General features: G+C 37.1%; 1 protein-coding gene across 4 annotated transcripts; it reads left to right on the forward strand.

Moving 5' to 3' along the window:
* The first annotated feature begins 2,052 nt into the window (after positions 1 to 2,052).
* LOC127371024 (TNF receptor-associated factor 2-like) lies at positions 2,053 to 14,073 on the forward strand. 4 transcript variants are annotated; one of them, XM_051413583.1, is made up of 11 exons: positions 2,053 to 2,241; positions 2,871 to 3,083; positions 4,058 to 4,136; positions 5,546 to 5,644; positions 6,815 to 6,976; positions 7,091 to 7,165; positions 8,049 to 8,123; positions 8,510 to 9,085; positions 9,676 to 9,853; positions 9,952 to 10,100; positions 11,036 to 14,073. In XM_051413583.1, exons 2-11 carry the CDS (start codon positions 2,896 to 2,898, stop codon positions 11,252 to 11,254), a joined length of 1,800 nt encoding a protein of 599 aa, XP_051269543.1. In that variant the 5' UTR covers positions 2,053 to 2,241; positions 2,871 to 2,895; the 3' UTR covers positions 11,255 to 14,073. The 4 variants fall into 4 exon arrangements, with proteins under 4 accessions (XP_051269543.1, XP_051269545.1, XP_051269544.1 ...); XM_051413585.1 differs by lacking the exon at positions 2,053 to 2,241 and adding an exon at positions 2,313 to 2,329; XM_051413584.1 differs by lacking the exon at positions 2,053 to 2,241 and adding an exon at positions 2,336 to 2,739.
* Positions 14,074 to 21,642: the final 7,569 nt, after the last annotated feature.

A 21,642-nucleotide genomic window follows, 5' to 3' on the forward strand; every position in this document is an offset into this window, starting at 1 on the left:
GGAAATGTTTTTAGTTTTGTCAATTTGGTTAAATTATTCAACAAAACAAGCACGAGGAGGCTTATATGTACATGTTTATCAGTGTGTTTGTGCTATAATAACTATTATAAACTTATTTAATCTGACCCCTGTCATATTCCATATACCTATTATAATTAAAAGCATCTAAAACTAAAACTAAAACTAATAAAAACAAGCAAACTTCGACTCTGGAAACTCACTGAAACAGATTAAAAACAAAAATTATAATAAAAACTTTCGAGGTTCTTTACTTGAGTCCAAATAAGCAGCAAATTAATCAATAATGAAAATAATCATCAGCTAAAATATCTAAAATATCTTCAAATTAGCTTCACCTCAAACAACCACAAGAGAAAAATGCTGCTATAATAATATATAATAATTTAGAATAATATACTTGTTTACTTGGTACTTATGAGCACTTTTACTTTTGATACTTTAAGTACATTTTCATGATAAATAATTTAATAATTTTACTTTAACCTTTAAATGGGCAACCATGTAGAAATATTTATATCAAATATTTATAAAATGAATTATTAAAAAATCAATTAGTTACTGTTTTTAATGTATTTAGACTAAAATAACAAAAAAATGTATTATTTTTTCCCCAAAATATTTAACATTTCCCCCTTTTTTAACTAATGTGCAATATTGCACATTTAAAGGGTAAAATAAAGGGAAATCAATATCTTACACCTCTTATATTATTGATTATCTGTAGATTATTGGTCCCAAAACATACCTGTGAGTGATTATTGATCCTAATACTTTAAATGTAATGGAGTACAAGTAGATATAACAACAAATCTGCTGCTCTGCTTCAGCGTCCAAATATAAACACGGTTCTTTTCCTCTCGTTCCTCTTCACTCCCACTCGGCCGTGACTCATTTCTGTTTTCCAGCTCCTGAATTTATTCTTTCTGTGTCGTTTTCTTTAAAATATTTGTGCAGTTTATGTGTTAGAAATACCTCAACGTATAGTTTGTGATGTAGGTTTCAATCAATGAGCAGTAGTATTGATTGATCAGAGGCTGGTTTCCATTAAATGGGGATTGACTCAGAACAACAGCTGTAAAATTGTAATTAGGTTATAGATATAAATTAAACTTACTATTGGATCATTTTTATTTTATGGACATAAAATTATAAACAGTTTATATTTGGATTGAGATATTACTTTCAAAATAAGAGTCAAAATATTGAATAGTTTGACCTATTATCTCCAAGTATTGATTAAGCTTCTCATTATTTATAGATAATATATCAAAATATTGATAAACTTTCAAATTATTTATAGCTAATATGTCAAAATATTGAGGCTTCTCGTTATTTTTAAGATACTAAATCATTATTTTGACAAGGTTTCTAATTTGTTTGTAGATGATAAGTCAAAGTATTGAATAGTTTGACTTATTATCTCCAAATATTGATAAAGTTTCTCATTATTACTAATAGATACTAAGTCATTATTTTGAGAAACTTTAGATAATGAGTCAAGTATTGATTATTATTTATGGATAATAGGCCAAAATATTGATTATTTTGGCCTATTATCCATAAATAATTAGAAACGTTTTATTTTTTTTACAGATAAGTCAACATTTTGAGAAAGTTACTCATTAATTATAGATAATATGCCAACATATTGAGGTTTCTTATTATTTTAAGATACTGAGTCATTATTTTGAGAAACTTTCTCATTATCTTGACTTCCCACTGGCAGAACTTCCATAAAAATAAAGATAAAAATAAAATAAAATAAACCCAAACACCAACCAGCTGCAGCTTTTGGAGCATTTAAAATCAAAAACATGCAATGTGCATTAATCTGGTATCCGGATGTCTCTCTCTCTCTCTCTCTCTCTCTCTCTCTCTCTCTCTCTCTCTCGCTCTCTCTGCTTCCACAATAAAAAACAGCAGCCCCGCCCACCCTGGAGCTGTGAACCAATCACAGCCGCGCATCCTCACCTCGTCTGCCTATCAACCCGTGTCCTCCCTCCCTCCCTCTCCCTTCCTCTCCCTCTCCCCTCCCCTCCCCCTGCATGACGTAACACCCAGTCTGAAAGTGCAATGGCGATATTGGACAATAACAGCCGTCGCTTTTTGGGGACCACATCTATATTATGTGGCTAACGTTGAAGGAAACACCTCCAGTCGGCTGCAGAACCACACACCACATCGGCACAGTGCGCGCGCGACGACCTGCGACCAGGACAGGTGATTTCACATCCTCTGCACGCGATGACACTTTAGATTAAACAAAAAAAAAACCAAAAAAACCTTAAAAAAAACAAAAAGAAGGCAGGTAGGTGCGAACCTCTGGTGATGTTGCAGCGATTTGTTTGCACAGAATAAAATAAAAGAGAGGAAATGTTTGCGGGCAGAGCAGGCGGATTTTTAAAGGGGCGTGGCGGCGTGTGCTGGGTACCACTTCTGACTGAAAGGATGCTGATAGCTTAGCAACAGCGACAAGGAAAGAGGAGGAGGAGGACGAGGAGGAGGAGGAGGAAGGAGAGGGGGGGTTAATATAAAAAAAAAAAGAAAAAAGCAGGAGAGACAATGGATGTGCGATTTTCTTTTTGTCAGCATCCTCGTTTCACCAGGAGAGAGACTGAGTGACCATAAGTCAGCCACAGGAAGCAGAGTGGGGAATGTAAACAAAGGGTGTGGGCCTTTTCAGCCGGCCTGAGAGGAACCATTACTGCTGCTGCTCATGTAGAAGACTCCACTCACACACACACACACACACATATGATATGAGGCCGACGTTTTTAAAGGCAGATTTTTTTGTTTTTTTGTGCAACTGTTGCATCCCTTTCTCTCTCTCTCTCTCTTTTTCCCTTTAGGCGTGACGTGTGAGCGGACACCACCATGGCCACGCAGGAACCGTCCCCTCCTTCGTCCATGGAGAGCAATAAACCCGGCTTCCCCAAGAAGATCCTGGGCAACAAGCTGGAGGACAAGCACCTGTGCAACTGCTGCCACAACATACTCCGACGGCCGTTCCAAGCCCAGTGCGGACATCGCTTCTGCTCCTACTGCTTCAACAGGACTGTGAGGTGAGGGGGGGAGAGCGGTGGGTGGATGAATATAGGGACATAGAGGAGGAGGGAGAGGGGGGGTCTAAACTTTAAAAGGTCTAAATACAAACTATATTCACAGAGCCGTCAGTCTCTGATAAACAGCCCCGTGCTGCTTGAGATAAAGTTCAAACAACCGGAAGAAATGCGTCAAGAAAACACTGAATTTGTCAGAATTTTTTTTATTTTTGTTAATAATATACAAAGAAAAACACAATACAGACGGATAATTGTATAAAAAGTGATTGAATATAATGTGAAATATACTTAAAATATGCTGCCATGTTCCTACAGTAGCCCTGAAGGGACAAACCAAACACTGGCTCTTCGCAGCCACCGTAGTTTCTCCTTCGCGCTCCGAATTGGAGGGTGAAGCTTCAGATTCAGGATTAAATGTTAAAATATATGACACAACTGAGTTATAATGAAGTACTGTGAAGCTTCAGACGTTCCCTCAACTACAGATTTTGTTCTCAAAGTGTAAGAAAACAACAAATATGTCAAAATAATCGCTATAAGCTTTGTTTTTGGTTGTGCAGCTAGATGCCCCAAAATCCTTCACACACACACTAGTCCTTCACTTCAGTGACAGTAGCTGCACTACAGTGTAGAAAAGTCATGTATTTAAAAGAATAAAAGTAAAAGTAGAGAAATATTAGCAACTAAATGCAGTAAAAGTACCAAAAAGTAAAAGTAGTCATCATCTAGAATGGTTAATTTCACTTTAAAGCGTCACTTTAACGACTTAATGCACCGCTGGGTGGTTTAATCTGTAATAATACACGATTATTTGCTTTATTTTGTTCATAATATGAACCTGAAAAGTAACTTAAGGTGTCAAATAAAAGTATAAAGTAACTGAAATACTCCAGTACTTTTCCCCCAGTGCGTATCTGATGTGTGCATGTGTTGGATTCTGCAGTTTATGAGTGTATAATGTTGTTTTATTGCAGTAATGGACCCCAGAAATGCAACGCCTGCATTAAAGAGGATATTTTTGAGGAGCCCACATCGATTTTGAAACAAGGATGTGTGAGTTTTAATGTATTTTTATCCACTTAAAAAGTTTGTATTGATATGTTTTATTGAATGGCTCCAGTTTTAATGAGCTTCTCCATCAAATCGATTGATCGTTTGCTCCCTAAAATGTCAGAAAACTGTGAAAAATGCTTCGTTTATGTCCTAAAATGTCTCATTTTGTCCAAATATATTCAGTTTACTGTCATATAAAAGCTGGAAGTAGAGCATGTTTGTCTTTATTGTTTTAGCTTTACTTTGAAGGTGCATGTAAATAACAATTATAATAACTTTATTTATCAGTAACACGTGAATTAACATTTAAAACCTAAAAGAAAAGTATAGTTTAAACATAGATTTACAAATACTGTTTACATATACTCAGTAATCAGAAAACTAACCTGAAATAAGTAGTTATAAATGTCTTCAGGGCTTAAAAACATCTTCTGCGATGAAGTAATCAGTTACATTTTGACCAATTTTAACAAGTTTAAACTCGTCTTAGATTATTTTTGTCTGTTTTACATCAGTTTCAGTTTCATTTTGACCAGTTTAAATCAGTTTAAACCACTTTTGGTTTCATTTTGACGTCTCTGCTCGGTGTAACAGATGTAGACCTGCTGTGAAAATATTTTCAGTTTCAATATAAAATAATAATAATTCCAGATGTTTGGCACCTTTCACAGCATTTAACCTGTTATTTGTGGGAGAACATCCGGTTTATAAATGATACTAAAACTTAACTTTAACCTTCACTTAATGTATTTTTACCATTTTCATACTGTAGAGAGAAGTTTAAAAGGGAAACTGGGAATACAATACAAATGCAAAATCTGAAATTCTAGTTGTCAAAAGGAATTTAGTGGATTAAAAGCACTGAAGTGCTGTAGAGTCGACGTTTAAAGTAACATAAAAAACCGGAAAACTCAAGTTAAATAGCTCAAAATAGTAAATATACTTAGTTACTCTCCATCGCTGGCAACAGATAGAGATACTTTAACCAATATATCACAATAAAATGTGCCTCTAAGTGCTTTTTCCAGCCTTTTTGGACCATACTGTTCCAGGTACTAAAGAGAAACACGTCCTCTTATGTTGCTTCTTCTTGATTTCCGTCTATAAACATGTGCAGACTGGACAAGAAATGTCTTTCCGTTCCTCGTAATAATGGATGAGAACGAACTCGCCTCCGAATCCGACATTCACGGCTCGCTGATCTGCAGTCGCAATTCTCGTGTTCGAGGGGCCGGAAGCCAAAAAAAACCTTCCTCGTTCTGTGTTTGTGAGCAGACAAAATGTGATTCTTGCTCTTCTCAACGCCCTGAAAGATAAACACGTGTACAGATAGAGTCACTGTTGAATATTCGGCTTCCCTTAGCATAAATAATCTATATAATCCTTTTTGTTTTCTCCTGTTCTTTAAGGCTTTTCCTGACAATGCAGTGCGAAGGGAAGTTGAACACCTTTCAGCTGTTTGTATCAATGAGAACTGCACTTGGAAAGGCAGCATTAAAGAGTACGAGGTGAGCTGAACTTCGACCCACGCTCAGGATTTTGTTTTTAAAGCGAGAGTGAAGATACTGGTATCAAATGAAACTAGATGACTTAACGCATCCATTGGTATCGACCATGTCATGCTAACTTGTTGGGAAAGGGAGCTAAATAAAGCTCCAAAGTTAGGATACATTTTCAAAGTGGTCCGTTTATATCTGATCTCAAGATATCTGAATGATAATCGGTTCCAATGAGTCTCCTCTTTGCAAACTTGCCCACTTTATGTTTGGTGTTTTAGGTAAAAAATATGCAGTTTTGCCTGTTGTATTTAAATATTTCTGCACACTGGGGTCCATAAACAGTGTTGGAATTACATAGATTGGGTATGACGAGAAAGCAGAGAGTCCAGTTGTATATATTTTTATTATATATTCCAGCATACTGACGGTATCATATGAAACTAGATGAACTAACGCTTCCATAGGTGCCAACTATGGAGTCTGTAAACAGTGTTGGAATTGCATAAATTTGGGTAATACTAGAAAGCTCAGACTCTTGTGGATCAAATGAGCCCAACTATAGTGACGTAGGATGATGTAAACTTCCATAGTAGCCATTTAATTGCAGAGAGACCAATTTTTTTACCTTGACTTTAAAGTATTATCATTATGAAACTGTGCAACTACAAACTAGAAACCGGTGTGGTTTGATATATTGACAATAAGGTAAAGCAGTGGTTCCCAATCTGGGAGTCGGGACGTGCACAAGGGATCACCAAAGCTTCATTTGGGGGTAAATAAATGTAAAGTTAATTGTCTAATAGAACAAAAGCCAAGTGTCAGGGACAAGAAATCAGTGAATTTGTAGAAAAAAGAAGCCTATTAAGTCTTTAAAAAGTATAAAAAATACATAATACAGACAGAGAATTATATAAAAAGTTCCCAAAACAGGAAATAATCTGCTCAAAATTCATCCAAATCTCTCGTTTTACACAAACTTCCTGGAGTTACTAAGTTCACCGTTTGGGTTCATTGTACAGTTTTGAATATAATATAAAATATATCCATAAAATATGTCACATAAGCTGCCGTCGTCATAAATTAGTGCCCCACTCGGGCCAACCCAGTCTGGACATCTTGGTAGCTTAGCCTCTCTTGCTAATGCTATATGTATACAAAGTCTCTCCTTTTTCTCCACAGATGAACCACGAGGGGAAGTGCGAGTTCATGATCATCCCCTGCCCCTCCTGCAAAGAGCGAATTCGCTTCAACGAACAGGAGCGCCACAACGAGCGAGAGTGCCCGGAGAGGACGCTCAACTGCAAGTACTGCAAGGAGCCATTTCACTTCAAAAACATCAAGGTTAGGACATGATTTATTTACACTCGCTGGGAGGCTGAGAGACTTGTCCTGGGCCGGTGCGGCACATCACAGCGGCTCTTCGTGTGTCTTCATAAGAAACTCTTTTTGTTTCAGGCACATGATGAGATCTGTCCCAAGTACCCGATGATCTGTGAAGGCTGTGCCAAGAAGAAAATCCCCAGAGAAAAGGTGAGATAGGTGCACACAGCTGAACATTTTTAGTTTTTTTTTCCAACCCCCCCCCTCCCCTCCCCAAAAAAAAAAAAAAAAAAAAAAAAAAAAAAATAAAAAAAAAAAAAAAAAAAATTTATTTTTTTTCCAGGAAGAAAAAAAAAAAAAAATTTTTTTAAAAAAAATATTTTTTTAAAAAAAAAAAAAAAAAAAACAGATTTTGAGCAAAAGGGAGAAAAGGGACATCTGGTTATTGTTATAGGTGTTAGCAGAGTCTTTTAGGATCCTAAAAATTTTCTTTAAAATATTTTCTCCTTTTCAAAGTAAGTAAATTAGTAAATTAATTAAAAATTCCTCCCCCTTAATATTCCTTTAATATTAAATAGTAGTAATTTGAAAAGTTTGTCTTAGGCAACCTCTCAGGAAAACAAATGGCACAAAGCTAAATATATTTATTAAAGGTTTTAATTTTAATAGACAAAACAACTATTACAACCCTGCAGTTGCGGCCACAAACAAACATAAAACAATGGAAACAAAAGGTGAATGAGATGAAAAAAGGAGATAAAACATAAAATTACGACCTTTTTTTGTTGTTTGTTTTTTTGTCTATTTTATGAAATATACACATGCGGCCATAAAATAAAATGTAACGTTTGTTTATTATTTGAAGGAATGTTTGAATTTTATGGCACAAATAAAATAAATAAAACAATATTCTGGGGACCTCCTGGACCCCCCTAAAAGATCCCTGGGGATCCCCTTACCCCAGGTTGAGAACCACTATTAAACCCATAATGCTCAGCTGTGTGAACTCAAATGTAACCAGGAACAAACTGTGGCTACTAGCTCCTATTCTAACTTTGCTAATAACACTTTGTATTGTGTTGTTTACTTTCAGTATGTGGATCACATTAAATTCTGCAGCAAATTCAGAACTCCGTGTCGCTTTCATGTCGTGGGATGTGATATGTCTGTGAGTATATTTAATAATCATCACTTTTATATATACACTTTTAGATTAAGGACTTCTTTTTTTTAATCGTAGGAACAGACTTTTGTTTTGATATTTAAGAATACTGAAAGAATCGCCCCTAACATACCGACCCATCTGATCTAATTCATATTCTGTATTAATTTCACTCATTCTGTGGCTGTAATAAACTTATTACACAGCTCTTTATTAACAATTACAGTGTGTAGCTGTAATATACTACCTTATTATGCATAAATATATTATTTGGAGATATATTTTGTATTCTTTCTGATACAAAGATTCTTATTTTAAATAAAACATGATAAAAAATCGAACCCCCTCCAGATTTCATGCATTTATTGTTTCTATTTCCTCTCGTCTTGTAGGTGGAAAAGGAAAAGATTCATGACCACGAGCGCACCTATGCCTACGAGCACCTCAATCTGTTGCTGCACTACATTATGGGCATGAAAGTGAGCATGGAGGGCCTGCAGCCCCAGGGACTGGAACTAGCCGGACACAAACTGGTGGAGCTCCAACAGTCCCTCAGGGAGCTCGAGGCCAGAGTCTCCCAGCTTAGCACCACCTCCTCTGGGCCTCCCGTGCAGGGAGCCGCAGCCGCCGCCGCCTCCTCCTCATCCTCCAGCTCCGGTCCTCCTGGTCCACCCGCTTCAGCTCCGCTCCCTCCGCCGCCCACTCTGGCTCCCACTCTGTCCGTGTCCACCTCCTTCACACCCCTGCCCAGCTCGGTGGGAGCGGCGCTGGAGCTGCAGCTCCACAGCGAGAAGACCAAGGTGGTTGAGCTTGGTCGCAGGTGTACGGAACTCGAAGTCAAAGCCGGCACGTTTGAAAATGTGGTGTGCGTCCTGAACCGAGAGGTGGAGAGGTTTGCCACCACCATGGAAGCTAGCAACCGTCAGCACAAACTGGACCAGGATAAGATCGAGGCTCTGACTAATAAGGTCAGTCAAATGTAAACTCACAGACATGATACACATATTTTTAGATTCTCTGTAACTTACACTTCTTCATGTATTTATCTTGGATGTCCATCACGAGTAAACATCCATAAATCTGCTTAGAAAGCTCAGAAAAAAATCCTTATAACTGCAGAACTTGCCTAAGAATCATCACGCTTTTAAGTTTTCTTCAGTGTTAAAGTCATCCAGTGATAGTTGTCTGAACATCCATGAGTGCATTGCAAACAGGAACAGCTGGAAGTTTAATTCGGCATACTTTTACTTCCTGTTTACAGCCACCAAAGCATTATGGGAAATGTAGTTCCAAAACTTAACAGTGCAAAAACAAACAGAAGTAAGAGAAAGGATGACAAAATCCATTATTATTAACTTTATTCATGTTGCATTATCAATATATTTCTTTGACATTATTAACGTTCATCAACATGGTTCTTGACAATCTACTGAATCCATTTATAGACACATTTCTGGCCTGTGTTGTCCTAAATCATGTAATAGTACAACTAACAGTCCAAATTATTCTGTAAATAACAATAAATATATATCCTCCATTAATGTGTGTTTACTTCCAGGTGCGACAGCTGGAGAGGACCGTGGGGCTGAAGGACCTCACCGTTGCTGAGATGGAGGGCCGGCTGAGGGAAATGTCCGCCACTACCTTTGACGGCGTCTTTGTCTGGAGGATCTCCGATTTCGCCAAAAAGAGACAAGATGCCATCGCAGGTCGAGCCCCTGCCATGTTTTCACCAGGTAACGTGGTCCATTATTGCAGAATTTTGGGTGCTTATGCTTATAAATATCGATATTGCACCCAACTCCAGTTAGACTGAATCTCTCTTTGCTTTCAGCCTTCTACACCAGTAAGTACGGCTATAAGATGTGTCTGCGGATCTACCTGAACGGAGATGGGACAGGGCGTGGCAGCCACTTGTCCCTGTTCTTTGTGGTGATGAGGGGACTGAGTGACGCTCTGCTCAAATGGCCTTTCAACCAGAAGGTAAAAGACAAAAAAGGGGGGTGTTTACGAACAGATTGTGGCCCCTTTTTAGGCCGTAAACAGTCACATTGTGTTTATTCTTATTTACTGAAGGACTGTACTGAGGTTTTGCACCAATAACATCAAAGAAAATATGATTTTTGGGCTCATGCAACCTTTTATTTGTCATGTTTTTACTGCTTGAATATGTATCTTTACTAACTTTTAAATGCTTATATCCAGTGCAGTATGACCTTTTATTACTTTTCTATCTGTTAACATTTTATTTTCATGAGGCAGTAAATCACTTATGTTTCTGTTGAGCTGACAACATCCAGCTGTTTAATGTTTCCTCACATATAGTCTTCCTCGTGGGGGATGAATGCAGTCTTTTAGATCTGTAGTCTTTGTTAATTTGCCCTCTTAAAGTCAAAAAGTATGAGAGTAATTTGTGACGGACTTTTCAGACCACAAACAACCTGGAAGTGAAACACAGACCTTTTTGATGTATTTGGTGTAGTGTAAAGTTATAAAACAGCAATATTAATCAATCAAACTTTATTTGTATAGTTTCATACAGGTTAGTGCAGTGGAAAGTGAGAAGGAGTGTGGACCATAACAGAGAGAAATAAAAACTAGATAAAATAGAAATAAAAATGTAAAACAAAGATAATACAATATAATAGATTTAATAGACACAATAATAAATGGTGTTTAATAAAAGCTATAACAGAAACTAAATAAAATACAAATAAAATCAATAAGAAGGATTAAAAAATGTCTAAACAGAATCTTTAATTAAAAGTCTGAAGAGGTAGGTTGAGTTTATATTATATTATATTATATTAGGCTATACTGACTCCATTGCGGAGAGTCAAATAACATAATCATGATCCCATAAAGATCCAGGAATTGAGCGAAACATAATCTCTCTCCCTCTCCCGTCTCACATCCAGGTGACTCTGATGCTGCTGGACCAGAGCAACCGTGAGCACATCATCGACGCCTTCCGCCCGGACGTCACTTCCTCTTCCTTCCAGCGACCCGTGAGCGAGATGAACATCGCCAGCGGCTGTCCGCTCTTCTGCCCGCTCTCCAAGCTCGATGCCAAGAACTCTTACATCCGCGACGACACCATCTTCATCAAGGCGATTGTGGACCTCACCGGCCTCTAGGCGACCTCCGCGCTGTGGGAGGGGGGCGGTTGGTACAGTTTTGGGGCGAAACCAGGCAGCTCTTGCGACCATTAAGGCTTCATTTTGGCTCAATCGTGGTTCGCTGTTCGGGCATCTTAATGTCCCCTGTTGAGCTTTAGGGAGACTTGCAACTGTCTGCTGCGTGCGGCCGCAGTTTGCTGCGTCCAGACGGCACCAGCATCGTCATATCCGGTGGTCTCTCTTCATGCGAGAAACCACCGTTATCGCTGTACATTTTTGTGGGTGCAAAACCTTTTTCTTTTGACATCGTTACGCCACTTTCACGGTGATACAAATGTCACTTCAGACAACAAAGCGAGCGCTGTTGCAGCGTGGTCAGCGCAGGCGTTGAGTGCAAAAGAGTGTATATCATCTTTAATTTTATATCTCCTGCAGTACGTTTGAAGACTCGGGGAGGGCGGGGGCGTTAGAAGAGGATTGTAGATTACAGATAGTTGATGTGATCATTCTGATGTCACTGTAGAAAGCAGTAGACTTATAATAGAGTTAGAGCATGGCTTTGATGCAGTTTCTTCCTTTCATTTTAACCTGCAGATTGTGGATATTGTGAGCTTCTCAATTCCAGTGTCGAGTGAATTTGCATAGACAAACGTGGAGTTATGTTATGAATAAGATTACAGGCATTTTTCCTTTTTGCCTTTTTCCTTTCGCGCATGCCGCCAGGCGTTTCTTTGAGTATGAAATTGCTCCTTATTTTTCGACATGAAGGTTTTCCTCGTTTGTTGTTTGAAACTTGTTAGTGAATTAGCCATCCGTGATGGTGGACATTGCCTGCATGTCTTTGGAACCAGGCTATCTACGTGTAAAAAAAAAAAAAAAAAGTTAGTGTTTGCGTATTTGTTTCCTATTAAGGGGTCGGTGGTTCTGATTGGTGGTTTGGTACATCTGTGGAAGATACAGTGGAGTTACCAAGGAGTCAGGGCAGCTTGCCAGTTCAAGCCTGAAGCATAAAAACAAAAAACCTTACATTGTCTCTGACAAACATACATAGCTGGAGTTATATGCTCACTAGCTCACATCTCAACACATAGTGCTGTGCCCCACCACAGACTGAGGTTTACACAGATTCCACGAAATGAAAGGAATTGTTTGTTCCTTGTTTTCTGTCCATACAGTATACAGTGCGTATGTGTTTCTGCTGCTCTAAGATAGAATACTGATGTGAATCTAACATATATATATTTAAATATTTATATATATGTTGGTGCAAATATACACGAGGTAAATGTTGAGGTTGAGAGGCTGAAATAAGATACTAGAGATTGTTCGTCGTCGGCCATTATTGACATTATTTATTGCAGATTGGTGTGTTTTAATGTGCTCTCACCACACAAATCTACATTATCTCTGCTTTTTAAAGTAGTTTTTCTACGTGTCCACCAGAGATCGCTGTTGTACTTTACTTAGCATGCATGCTGAGGTTTTTTTTTAAAAAGGTTCACGCTGGCCTGTTTTTAAAAACCAGTCTCGACCTGTGTTGAAACCTCTCTGTGCATGGGAGGCTTCAATCCACACTCACTATGGAGTTTCACATCGGTTTACTCCGTGAGCCACGTGTGAAAAAGCATTTATTTGTATTTGTTTGGATGAAAATACGTAATCATAGAATAGTTATTATGTTATAACTGGCGCTGCGTCTGTTCAACAGAGGCACCCCGCCTATATTCATAGCAATTTATAAATATGTATCTTTCATATCATAATGTTGAAATAATCTATATATCAATGTTAATATACACAAGATGTTATAATAAACATAGTATTACTGAATACCTTATTAATTCTATATCTATATACCAACTTTTTCTTTGTCAATATGGTTTGAACAGGCCAGGACGACCCCCCCGCCGCCGTGCAGTATAAGGACTTATGATTCCTTCTAGAGTGCAATATATGATTACGTCTGTTAGATTTTTGATGACACCTCTGCTTTAAGGGTTTACAGAAGTCACGCTTGACTTATTTGTTTACATTACTCATCATGGCGACCAAGTTTCTGAACTTTTCAGGGAAAAACTGGAGCTTTTCCTTCTCATTGAGCATCACTGGACATCACTAACATGGAGAAGTCTCTAGTCGGTCGCCCTGTTTGTGAGCTAATGCTTGTTTTTATCTATTATTTTTTAAAGAAAGACCATTTTAATGTTGAGGAATTCATGCTATAAGTGTGTGTGGGGGAGGGGGGTTTATATTCGTAACTTTTCCACGAAGGCGGAGCATGTAACGAGCGGGATGAACTTTTTAAAAAAACCTTGAGTGTTCTTGTAATGTGCCAAAATCCAAGTATTACCTCCATATTACTAACAATGTTGTATTGCAAGTTATATTTTTATGTTTCTATGCTAAAATATTGGTGCCAAATATGTTTATAATTAAGTTGCGTGTGTGTATATGTGTGCGTGTGTGTATGTGTGCCATTTTAATACGATGCATTGGTCACTACGTCTGTGAGCACCAGAGATAATTAATACTATCCCATGACAATTACAGACCCTCCCAAGGTTGTTTTTGTTTTTTTGAATGTAAGCTTTAATTCAGTTGTATTTTTTTTCTTCTTAAGAAACACAACAGCAGTTCTGTAATGTGATGCAGTCGACTTGAAGCCAACTTTATTTGTGCACTTTGTACTGGTTGTTTGTCAAAAACAGGGTATTTTGTTGAGTGATTTACGTACCTTGAAATCAGAGCCATATATATTCTGATGTTGATAATTGATGTATTTATGCTGAAAAGGACATGCAGTATGTAATAAAGTCGCTGGTTTCTGCTTTTGGTTATTTTAGAGTCCTTTTTTACTGTTACTCTCTACATTTCTACCCAAATATCTGCACTTATATACACCTTACACTATTTAAAACAGGCTCTTTACAGTGGATATCACACATAACAGATGAGGAAGACTCAGCTTTGCACAGAAACAGCCGGTAGAAATGTCCTACTTTTTTACTTTTGCACTTCCAGATCTTGTAGTTTTTCATTTTTTACTTAAAAGAAGTTGAATCAGTACTTTCTAGTCTTTTTTTCCACCTCTGCAACAATCTAAAAATACATTACAAGCTCTGCATTCAAGGGAAGAACAGACGTATTATCAGCAAAATGTACTTAAAGTAAGAAAAGTTCTCATTATGCAGAAAAGGGTTCTTCATTTATACTTTTATGTTCTTTTTAATGCTTTTATTCTATCTGATTCTGTTTTATTTTGCTGTTGTGAAGCACTTATAACTATGTTTTCAAATGTACTTTATGAATAAAATGCATTATTATTGTTACTATAGATGGCAATATGAATCTGGGGTTGGGAGATAATTAATGGGAGAGGAAAGAAGGAAAAACTGCCCATTTTTACAAATTTTTTGGACTTTTCTCCAATCTTTTGTGGATCTTTTTACCTCTTTGAGCTTAAATATTATATTATAAATCATTTAAATGAAACCTTCTGAGTAAAATACCTCAAAAGTGTACAAAAGCACAGTACTGGAGTTAAGCTACTTGCCACCATTGCTCACTAGAGGGCACTATGGATCCCTTAAATAAATAGCAGAAGCTCTGTGAATGTAGTTATACTTTATATATAAAAATAAAAACCAAGGAAAACAGGGATCATTGTTCTTTTTAAAAAAGAAATGCAATTTAAATCACAGATATATTCTATTACTGGGAGTGAGCTGCTGGGAAGTCTATAAAAAAGAATAAAGTGGACAGTTTGACCCTCGAGAACAACGCCGTGCATTGTACGAGATGCTTATTCAGAAAGAAAGTCTTAATTTGTTTCCTTCAACTTCAACAGAGCTGCTTGCAGGGCGAGTTGTATAACACATGTTTTGTGGGTGAGTGCAGAGGAGTTTGGAGGAAGTGAAGTGACACAAAAGTTGTTACCTTTGCAGGATGTGGTCGGGTGACTAATGGAAGATATGTTTTACTCATGACCCCTTTATTCTTCTGACAACAGCAAAAACCCTGTCATCTGACATGTATGACATTATTAATGATCTAGTTATACAATATATGATAAAAATGACTCACAGAGGGTGTTTTCCTTCATAACAAGTACATTTACTTTTAAAACTTTTACTCAAGTATGATTCTTATTGAAGTTTTTACTTCTATTAAAGAGTTTTTATAGTGTGATATTGGGGATGTTTCTTCTTATTCCACTCAGAAATACACTAGAAAAGGACAAAATGAGTAATTACAGAAAATACCCTAATAAATGTAATGGTAAAAAAATATTTTATATGTAAAGATGGTGGAATAAATACTGTTATTGTTTACTTAAAGGTAGCAATACCACAGCAAAATGTACATATGAGTACAGTAAAAGTACTTGATCACAAGCAGCATTTTAATATTATATCTTATATACTGTTAGTTAAAGTAATCTAATAGCACAGCATTATATTTTTATAAACTGACCATATGTTTTGTTGGTAAATTATTAAAGCTGCAGCAGGTCATTTTTATAAAAATATTTGATGTGATATGTGCTAACACTTTTACTATATCCTGATAGTAGAACATGAGACAGACAATCTGTGAAAAAATAAGTTCCCCCCCCCCCTTTTTTTCCCCCTTTAAACCTCTTTAAAACCCCCCCCCCCCACCGAAAACAACCAACCAAAACAAAAGAAAAATTGGTTTTTTTTTTTTTTTTTTTTAAATTTAATTAATATTTAAGTAGTACTAAATGTGAAATTTAATGTATTGTAAAAAAAAAAATCAATGTAAGTAATACATTTAAAAACAAAAATGCAGACTGCGAATAAAAATATATAAAATATCTGTAAGAATTAATTAATTATTTATTATCATTGGTCAAAATTATCTTTTTTTTTTTTCCCTATTTAAAATTTTTATATAAGAAATATTTTTTTTTAAAAAAAAAAAAAAAAAAAAAAAAAATCTCACTCACATATGGCACAAGCTGGAACATAAATCTAACGCACCCTTCCTCAATGGCGAGCTATATATAAGCCTGGAGTTTTACCTGTTGATGGACGTTATATCCACCCGGAAGACGTGTAACCGCCCACCAACCGACCAACGGTTAATGTCGAGTTTTCCTGCCACCGTTTAAGAGTCAAAGGGTTTATTCTTCTCTGAGATTGGGGACAATTGCTTCATTTCACCAATATAAGTATTTTCTGGATGTTCCTGAGTGGATTTTTGGCGCTATTTCTTTACCTGAGTCTTTAAATATTTTACTTTTTACTGCAATTATTTGACAGCTTTAGCTTCTATTCCAACTTAGCTTACTTTAAACAAAGCTTTTTTTGTTTGCATATAAAACATAAAGAGCCTATAAAACATGCTGTTGTGTTCCAAGTACAGCTGAGAGATTAGCATTAGTTGATTAATCAATTAGTTGATTGACAGAAAATTAATTTGGAACTACTTTAAATAATGAAGTCATTTTGTGGTTCCAGGCTATTTGGCTGCATTGAATATAGGGTTGCATGATACAGTAAAAACATCATATTGTGGTTATTTTGACAGATATTGCAATTGTGATATGATCATTTTAGCCATATTACAGTGGGTTTTTTTGTGGTTTTTTTATTAATTCTGATTTAATCTCTTGTATTGTGTGAGCTCATTGTCTTTTGGCTGTGTGGTGCACCTACTACAATATGATGCTTTGCTGTTAGAGACTTTTATGGGCTGAAAGTTATTGGTGACGTAACATACACATCCTCAAACTACCTCTAAAAGGTTATAATATTCATTCTTTGATTAAGCTATTTCAGGGAGGTGTTTGATTCAACTTTATGGTAATTTTTTATGCTGCAGATTGGGATGCCGTTGAACTGTATTGTGTTATATTAACACAGGTTTTTCTAATAATTTGTCTAGGGTGGGCTGAATATCAGAAACGCCTCTTACAGTCTCCAAAATTAAAAGCTGAATCAGCAACTCTTAAACACAATCTTTCGCTGACAAATGATGGCGTTCTGTCGACAAAGGCGATAGAAAACACCGATCAGTGTCGTTGTGGAGTGCCTGACAAGCGGCACATGTTGTTTAATTGTTGTTGTACTGAAACGAGTGTTGTTTACAGGCTTTGACAGTGAAGCAGGCATGGGATAAACATTTGCACTCTCTTTCCAACACTCAAATGGACTACTGCTGAGTGGAACAGATGACACACTCTTGCACATGTCTTATCTGTTGCTAAATGAATCTCTACAGAGATGTTGTCCCCTCTGTTGGAGGAGGTTGACTGTTGTTTGGCTCAGTCAGTTGCTGCACAGTTGCTTGTGTGTGTTTTATGTTCAGATAACTCCACTTCACTGTAGATAAATCATTTGGACTCAATGTACTTTTTGGAGCACCTGGACAACGCATGCATTTCTCTTATTTGACTCAGTGGTTACGGTATAGTCGACACCTGCAATGATACACAAATGTTTGGATGGTGTTCTAGCATCTGTGGAGCAGAGGATGGAAATTCCTCTTCAGTACTCATGTGAACCTGTGATATAAGTTGTCCTCGTATGCTTCTCAGGGGTTGACTGCTGACAGGAAAGCAGATGGAAAATTGATGAACTTTTGACTCAATAATTCCACCTGTCCTTCTGCTTTCCTCTGTCAGGTGAAACTACAGAGTAGCCGGGGTAACGGTACTGTATGACCTCCACTGGACTGTCTCCCAGTCACTTCCTGGGCCGGTGAGTCAAAAAGTTAATTTCAGACAAAGTAAGAAAGTAAGACAATACCCAGAGCTCAAAGTGAGTGCTTGTTTTGATCTTGTTTTGTCAGTTATTAAAGTTTAAAGAATAGAAATTATATAACAATATCTAACACAATATATACAGAACGTGTGTGTATATATAGGTGTATGCATATAAGTAAACATTTTAAATTAAAATATGTATGCCACAGTATGTGACTGACAGAAGTGAAATGAGTAATAGTAGTGACCTTTAAAGATTGTAGTTGTAGATTATTACAAGACTGACGGAATAACCCGGTGTTATGAAATGGAAATACTTCAGTACAGATACTTTGAACAGTGTTTGAGTAAATTTAATTTGCATTTGAGCACTGAAGCAACGGCATTTTCTCCTGAGCTCCAACTTAAAACAAAAGTTTCTCACTACACCTTCAGCTACATTAAACATAGGTCAAAGGTCAGGGAAACGGTCACCATTTCCATCGAACCACAGAAAAAAAAGGTCAGTTTTATTCTTTTTAGCAAGTTATACAAAACTACGCACAAAATACTACATCCCATATTTAACAATTTGTTTGAATAAGACTGATACAGATCAGCTGAGATGGATGTCACCGTGCTCTGACTTGGCTTGAACGAAACAAACAAGCAATAATACGTACATAAGCCAGACATTGAAAATGATGACGACGTATTCGGAAGACCTCACCACTTTGGGATTAGCTCTGTAAGTCAGAGAAGCAATGATGCCAACAGTGTGCCTCAGACTAAACAACCAGAGTAATGAATGTGTTGTTTGGTTTCATGGAACATACTGTGGCTTTGACCCCACGTGGGGGTTACAGGCATTTTGAGCATGATTCAGAGTCTGCACAGAGGGATTTATTAAACTTTTGTGTGTCGATGTTTACTTCAATTTTACACCGTGCATCTTCTGTCTCTGTAGAGGGTAAAGGTCAGCAACACTGCACTTGAATAGGGCTTGTCCATAGATGTTGAAGTAGCCTAGGATTCATGATTTTTGCTCTCTAAAGTTAAGTTTTTGTTGCAGAAAAGCTAAATTGTTCTCTGTGTAGTAGTCAGAGATTTGGTTTAGGGCTGCAACAAACAATCATTTTCATTAGCAATATATCCATATTTGTTTATTAACTACTAGTAGTAGTAGTAGTAGTAGGAGTCCTAGTCCAAAACCCAAAGATATTTAGTTTACAAGTTATATAAAAAGAAAAATTTCAGATGTAATCAGGCCAGAACACGTAAAGTTTGCCATTTGTGCTTGATATTGATCAACCGATTGTTCCAAAATATTGTGGTTAATGGGAGCAATTAAACTCGAAACCTATTCTTCTTCCATTATGGCCCTAATAAAGTAATAGTTTATGAATTATATTAATAAGTGGACATAAGTGGTATCAAAATGAGTGCTAACAACAATATAAATTGCTTTTAAGGTAAGTTTGGATCTTGGTAAATTATCATTGCCATTCAGATATACAAAAATGTCGGTCATGGTAAAGGAACATCATACACAAAGTTAGGTTTCAGTGTACTAAAGGTATTTTTTAGCACATTCAGAGCTACATTTCATGCCCATGAGGACATTTTTACTTTTGAATTTATAGAAACCACAATTTCAGTTTTATTTAATTTGCTGAGAAATCCATTTCTTAAAACTGTGCCATGAGAAGAGCTGGTAAAATGGGGACTGTGGGATTTTAATGCCACGTGGCTCCAGGCACAGTTGTGTCATTTCTTATGGCTTTGGTAGCCACAGTTTGTTGATTTTATGTGGAAGCACTCTGACGTTTCCCTTGAGGATAAAAAGCAGACAACACTTAGTTCGCCGTGTCTTTTCCTGTACTTTTTTTCACCCATTTTGTCTTCCCCGGGATTCACGTCAGACGGCAGGAGTTACCCTACCCACAGTCCTATATATACAGTAGCAACAGCTGATGTCTGATGTCACCACTTTAAAAGACTCTGTGTAATGCAACTTTAACCAGACAAGAAGCTGGAACACCAAGCTCATTTCCCAGATATGTGGTTGTTTGAAAGACTGTGGCTGGGGAGTGCTGGTACAGTTAACGATGTGCATTTATTTAAAATGAGGTGGTCAGTGCTGTCGGAAGGAACAGTGCTGGGTTTTCTAGGTGGGGGATGTGGCGTTGGTTTTAGTGGTGGCAATGTCGGTCTGATGGTCTGTATGTTGGTCGGTCCACCACTTTGGTTTAGACTGAAACAACGCAAAAACTTTTAAAATGTATTGCCGTTTAATTTTTGTTTAAATGTTAATGGTGACTAATGAATTTGGTGATCAACTGACTTGCTCTAGTGTCACCCAACATTTCAGAGTGTTTATCTACATTATCCAGTGAAATATCTCAACATCTAAGATGGATTGGCAATAAATGTAGTGTATATAAATGTATAAACTTACCAGGTCTGATAGGGTAAGTATGCACTTATATCAACCAAAGAGTTATTAGAACAATGTCCAAGTGTCAGAGAGAAGAAAACAGTGACTTTGCAGTGAAAATAAGCCTATTAAGTACGTATGATTGTCAAAAAGAGAATACATAGAGGGAAAATTGTATACAAAGTTTAAGGAAACACATCTCTAATGCAACATTCAGAGGAAATAATATAACAATCTGCACAAAATCCATCCAAGTCACTTGTTTTACTCAAACTTCCTGCAGTTATTGTTGTAATGTTACTGTTATACATTGAATATAATAGGAAATATCCATAAAATGTGTCACTTAGTCAAGGGTCGTCTGTTTACTCAATGATAGAAAAGGAAAAAGGTGCATATAACCTCTTTTTATGCACCCGGGAACAGTGATATCTGTATTCATCTTTATTATATCTATAATATTATTTTAAATAATTAAAAATGTATAGTGTTTTTGGAATCAGTACACTATTAAAAAACATTGTGATACCCAAGTGTATTGACATATCCTTACACCCCAGCCTACAATGTTAGCATGCAAATGTTAGCACTTAGCAGAGTACCGCCTCAGAGAGCTGCTAGCTGCTTCATCGTAGACTCTTAATCTTGTTTTGTCACGCTACTAGTGGCAAGCATTGATGTACTTTTGACAAATAGTCCATTCCTGTTGACAGTATTAAGTATCCTCTGTAATCTAAACATTTACTTGTACTGTCAGGGCTGACGTATGCTGCCCTCGTCCCCGAGATGAAGACGCATTCTCATAACGGCGATCGCGATGACATGCCTGGTCTCGAATGTTTGTTGGCAGGTGGTCAAAAGGGATTAGGAGGAACACCTGCAGTTCCTCTGTTTATTTAGTCTTCATACTTTTGAAAGTCACGTCGGCTTTAAAACGCAGGACACTGTGTGGTTGCCAGGAAGCGCTGCAGTCGACTGAAAACAGCCTGAAGTTGCCTCTCAATCAGATTATTGTAAAGCCCACTGGACATTAATGTGTCTAGAATAATCCAGCAGCTACAGTAGTGGAGTCTTCTGGTGGTATTATGTTGAGGAGTTCAGTGTAGGAGATCAAGCTGCAAACAATTCCAAGTGGTGATCCCATGGATTTTACGGGAGCCACAGTTTCCATTTCCGTGTGCTGGATGCAGTTTTATTGCTTGGGCTTCAGCCAAATGTGCTGTGGTGAGAGTTTTGTAGCTTGAATTAACACAATGAAAT

Source organism: Dicentrarchus labrax, unplaced genomic scaffold, assembly GCF_905237075.1.
Source record: "Dicentrarchus labrax unplaced genomic scaffold, dlabrax2021, whole genome shotgun sequence".
NCBI lineage: Eukaryota > Metazoa > Chordata > Actinopteri > Moronidae > Dicentrarchus > Dicentrarchus labrax.

Coding starts and splice junctions, on each gene's coding strand:
- LOC127371024 (XM_051413583.1), top strand. CDS start 2,896: ATGGCCACGCAGGAACCGTCCCCTCCTTCGTCCATGGAGAGCAATAAA. Junction 6,977..7,090: donor TTCACTTCAAAAACATCAAG/GTTAGGACATGA, acceptor TTTTTGTTTCAG/GCACATGATGAGATCTGTCC. Junction 7,166..8,048: donor AGAAAATCCCCAGAGAAAAG/GTGAGATAGGTG, acceptor GTTTACTTTCAG/TATGTGGATCACATTAAATT.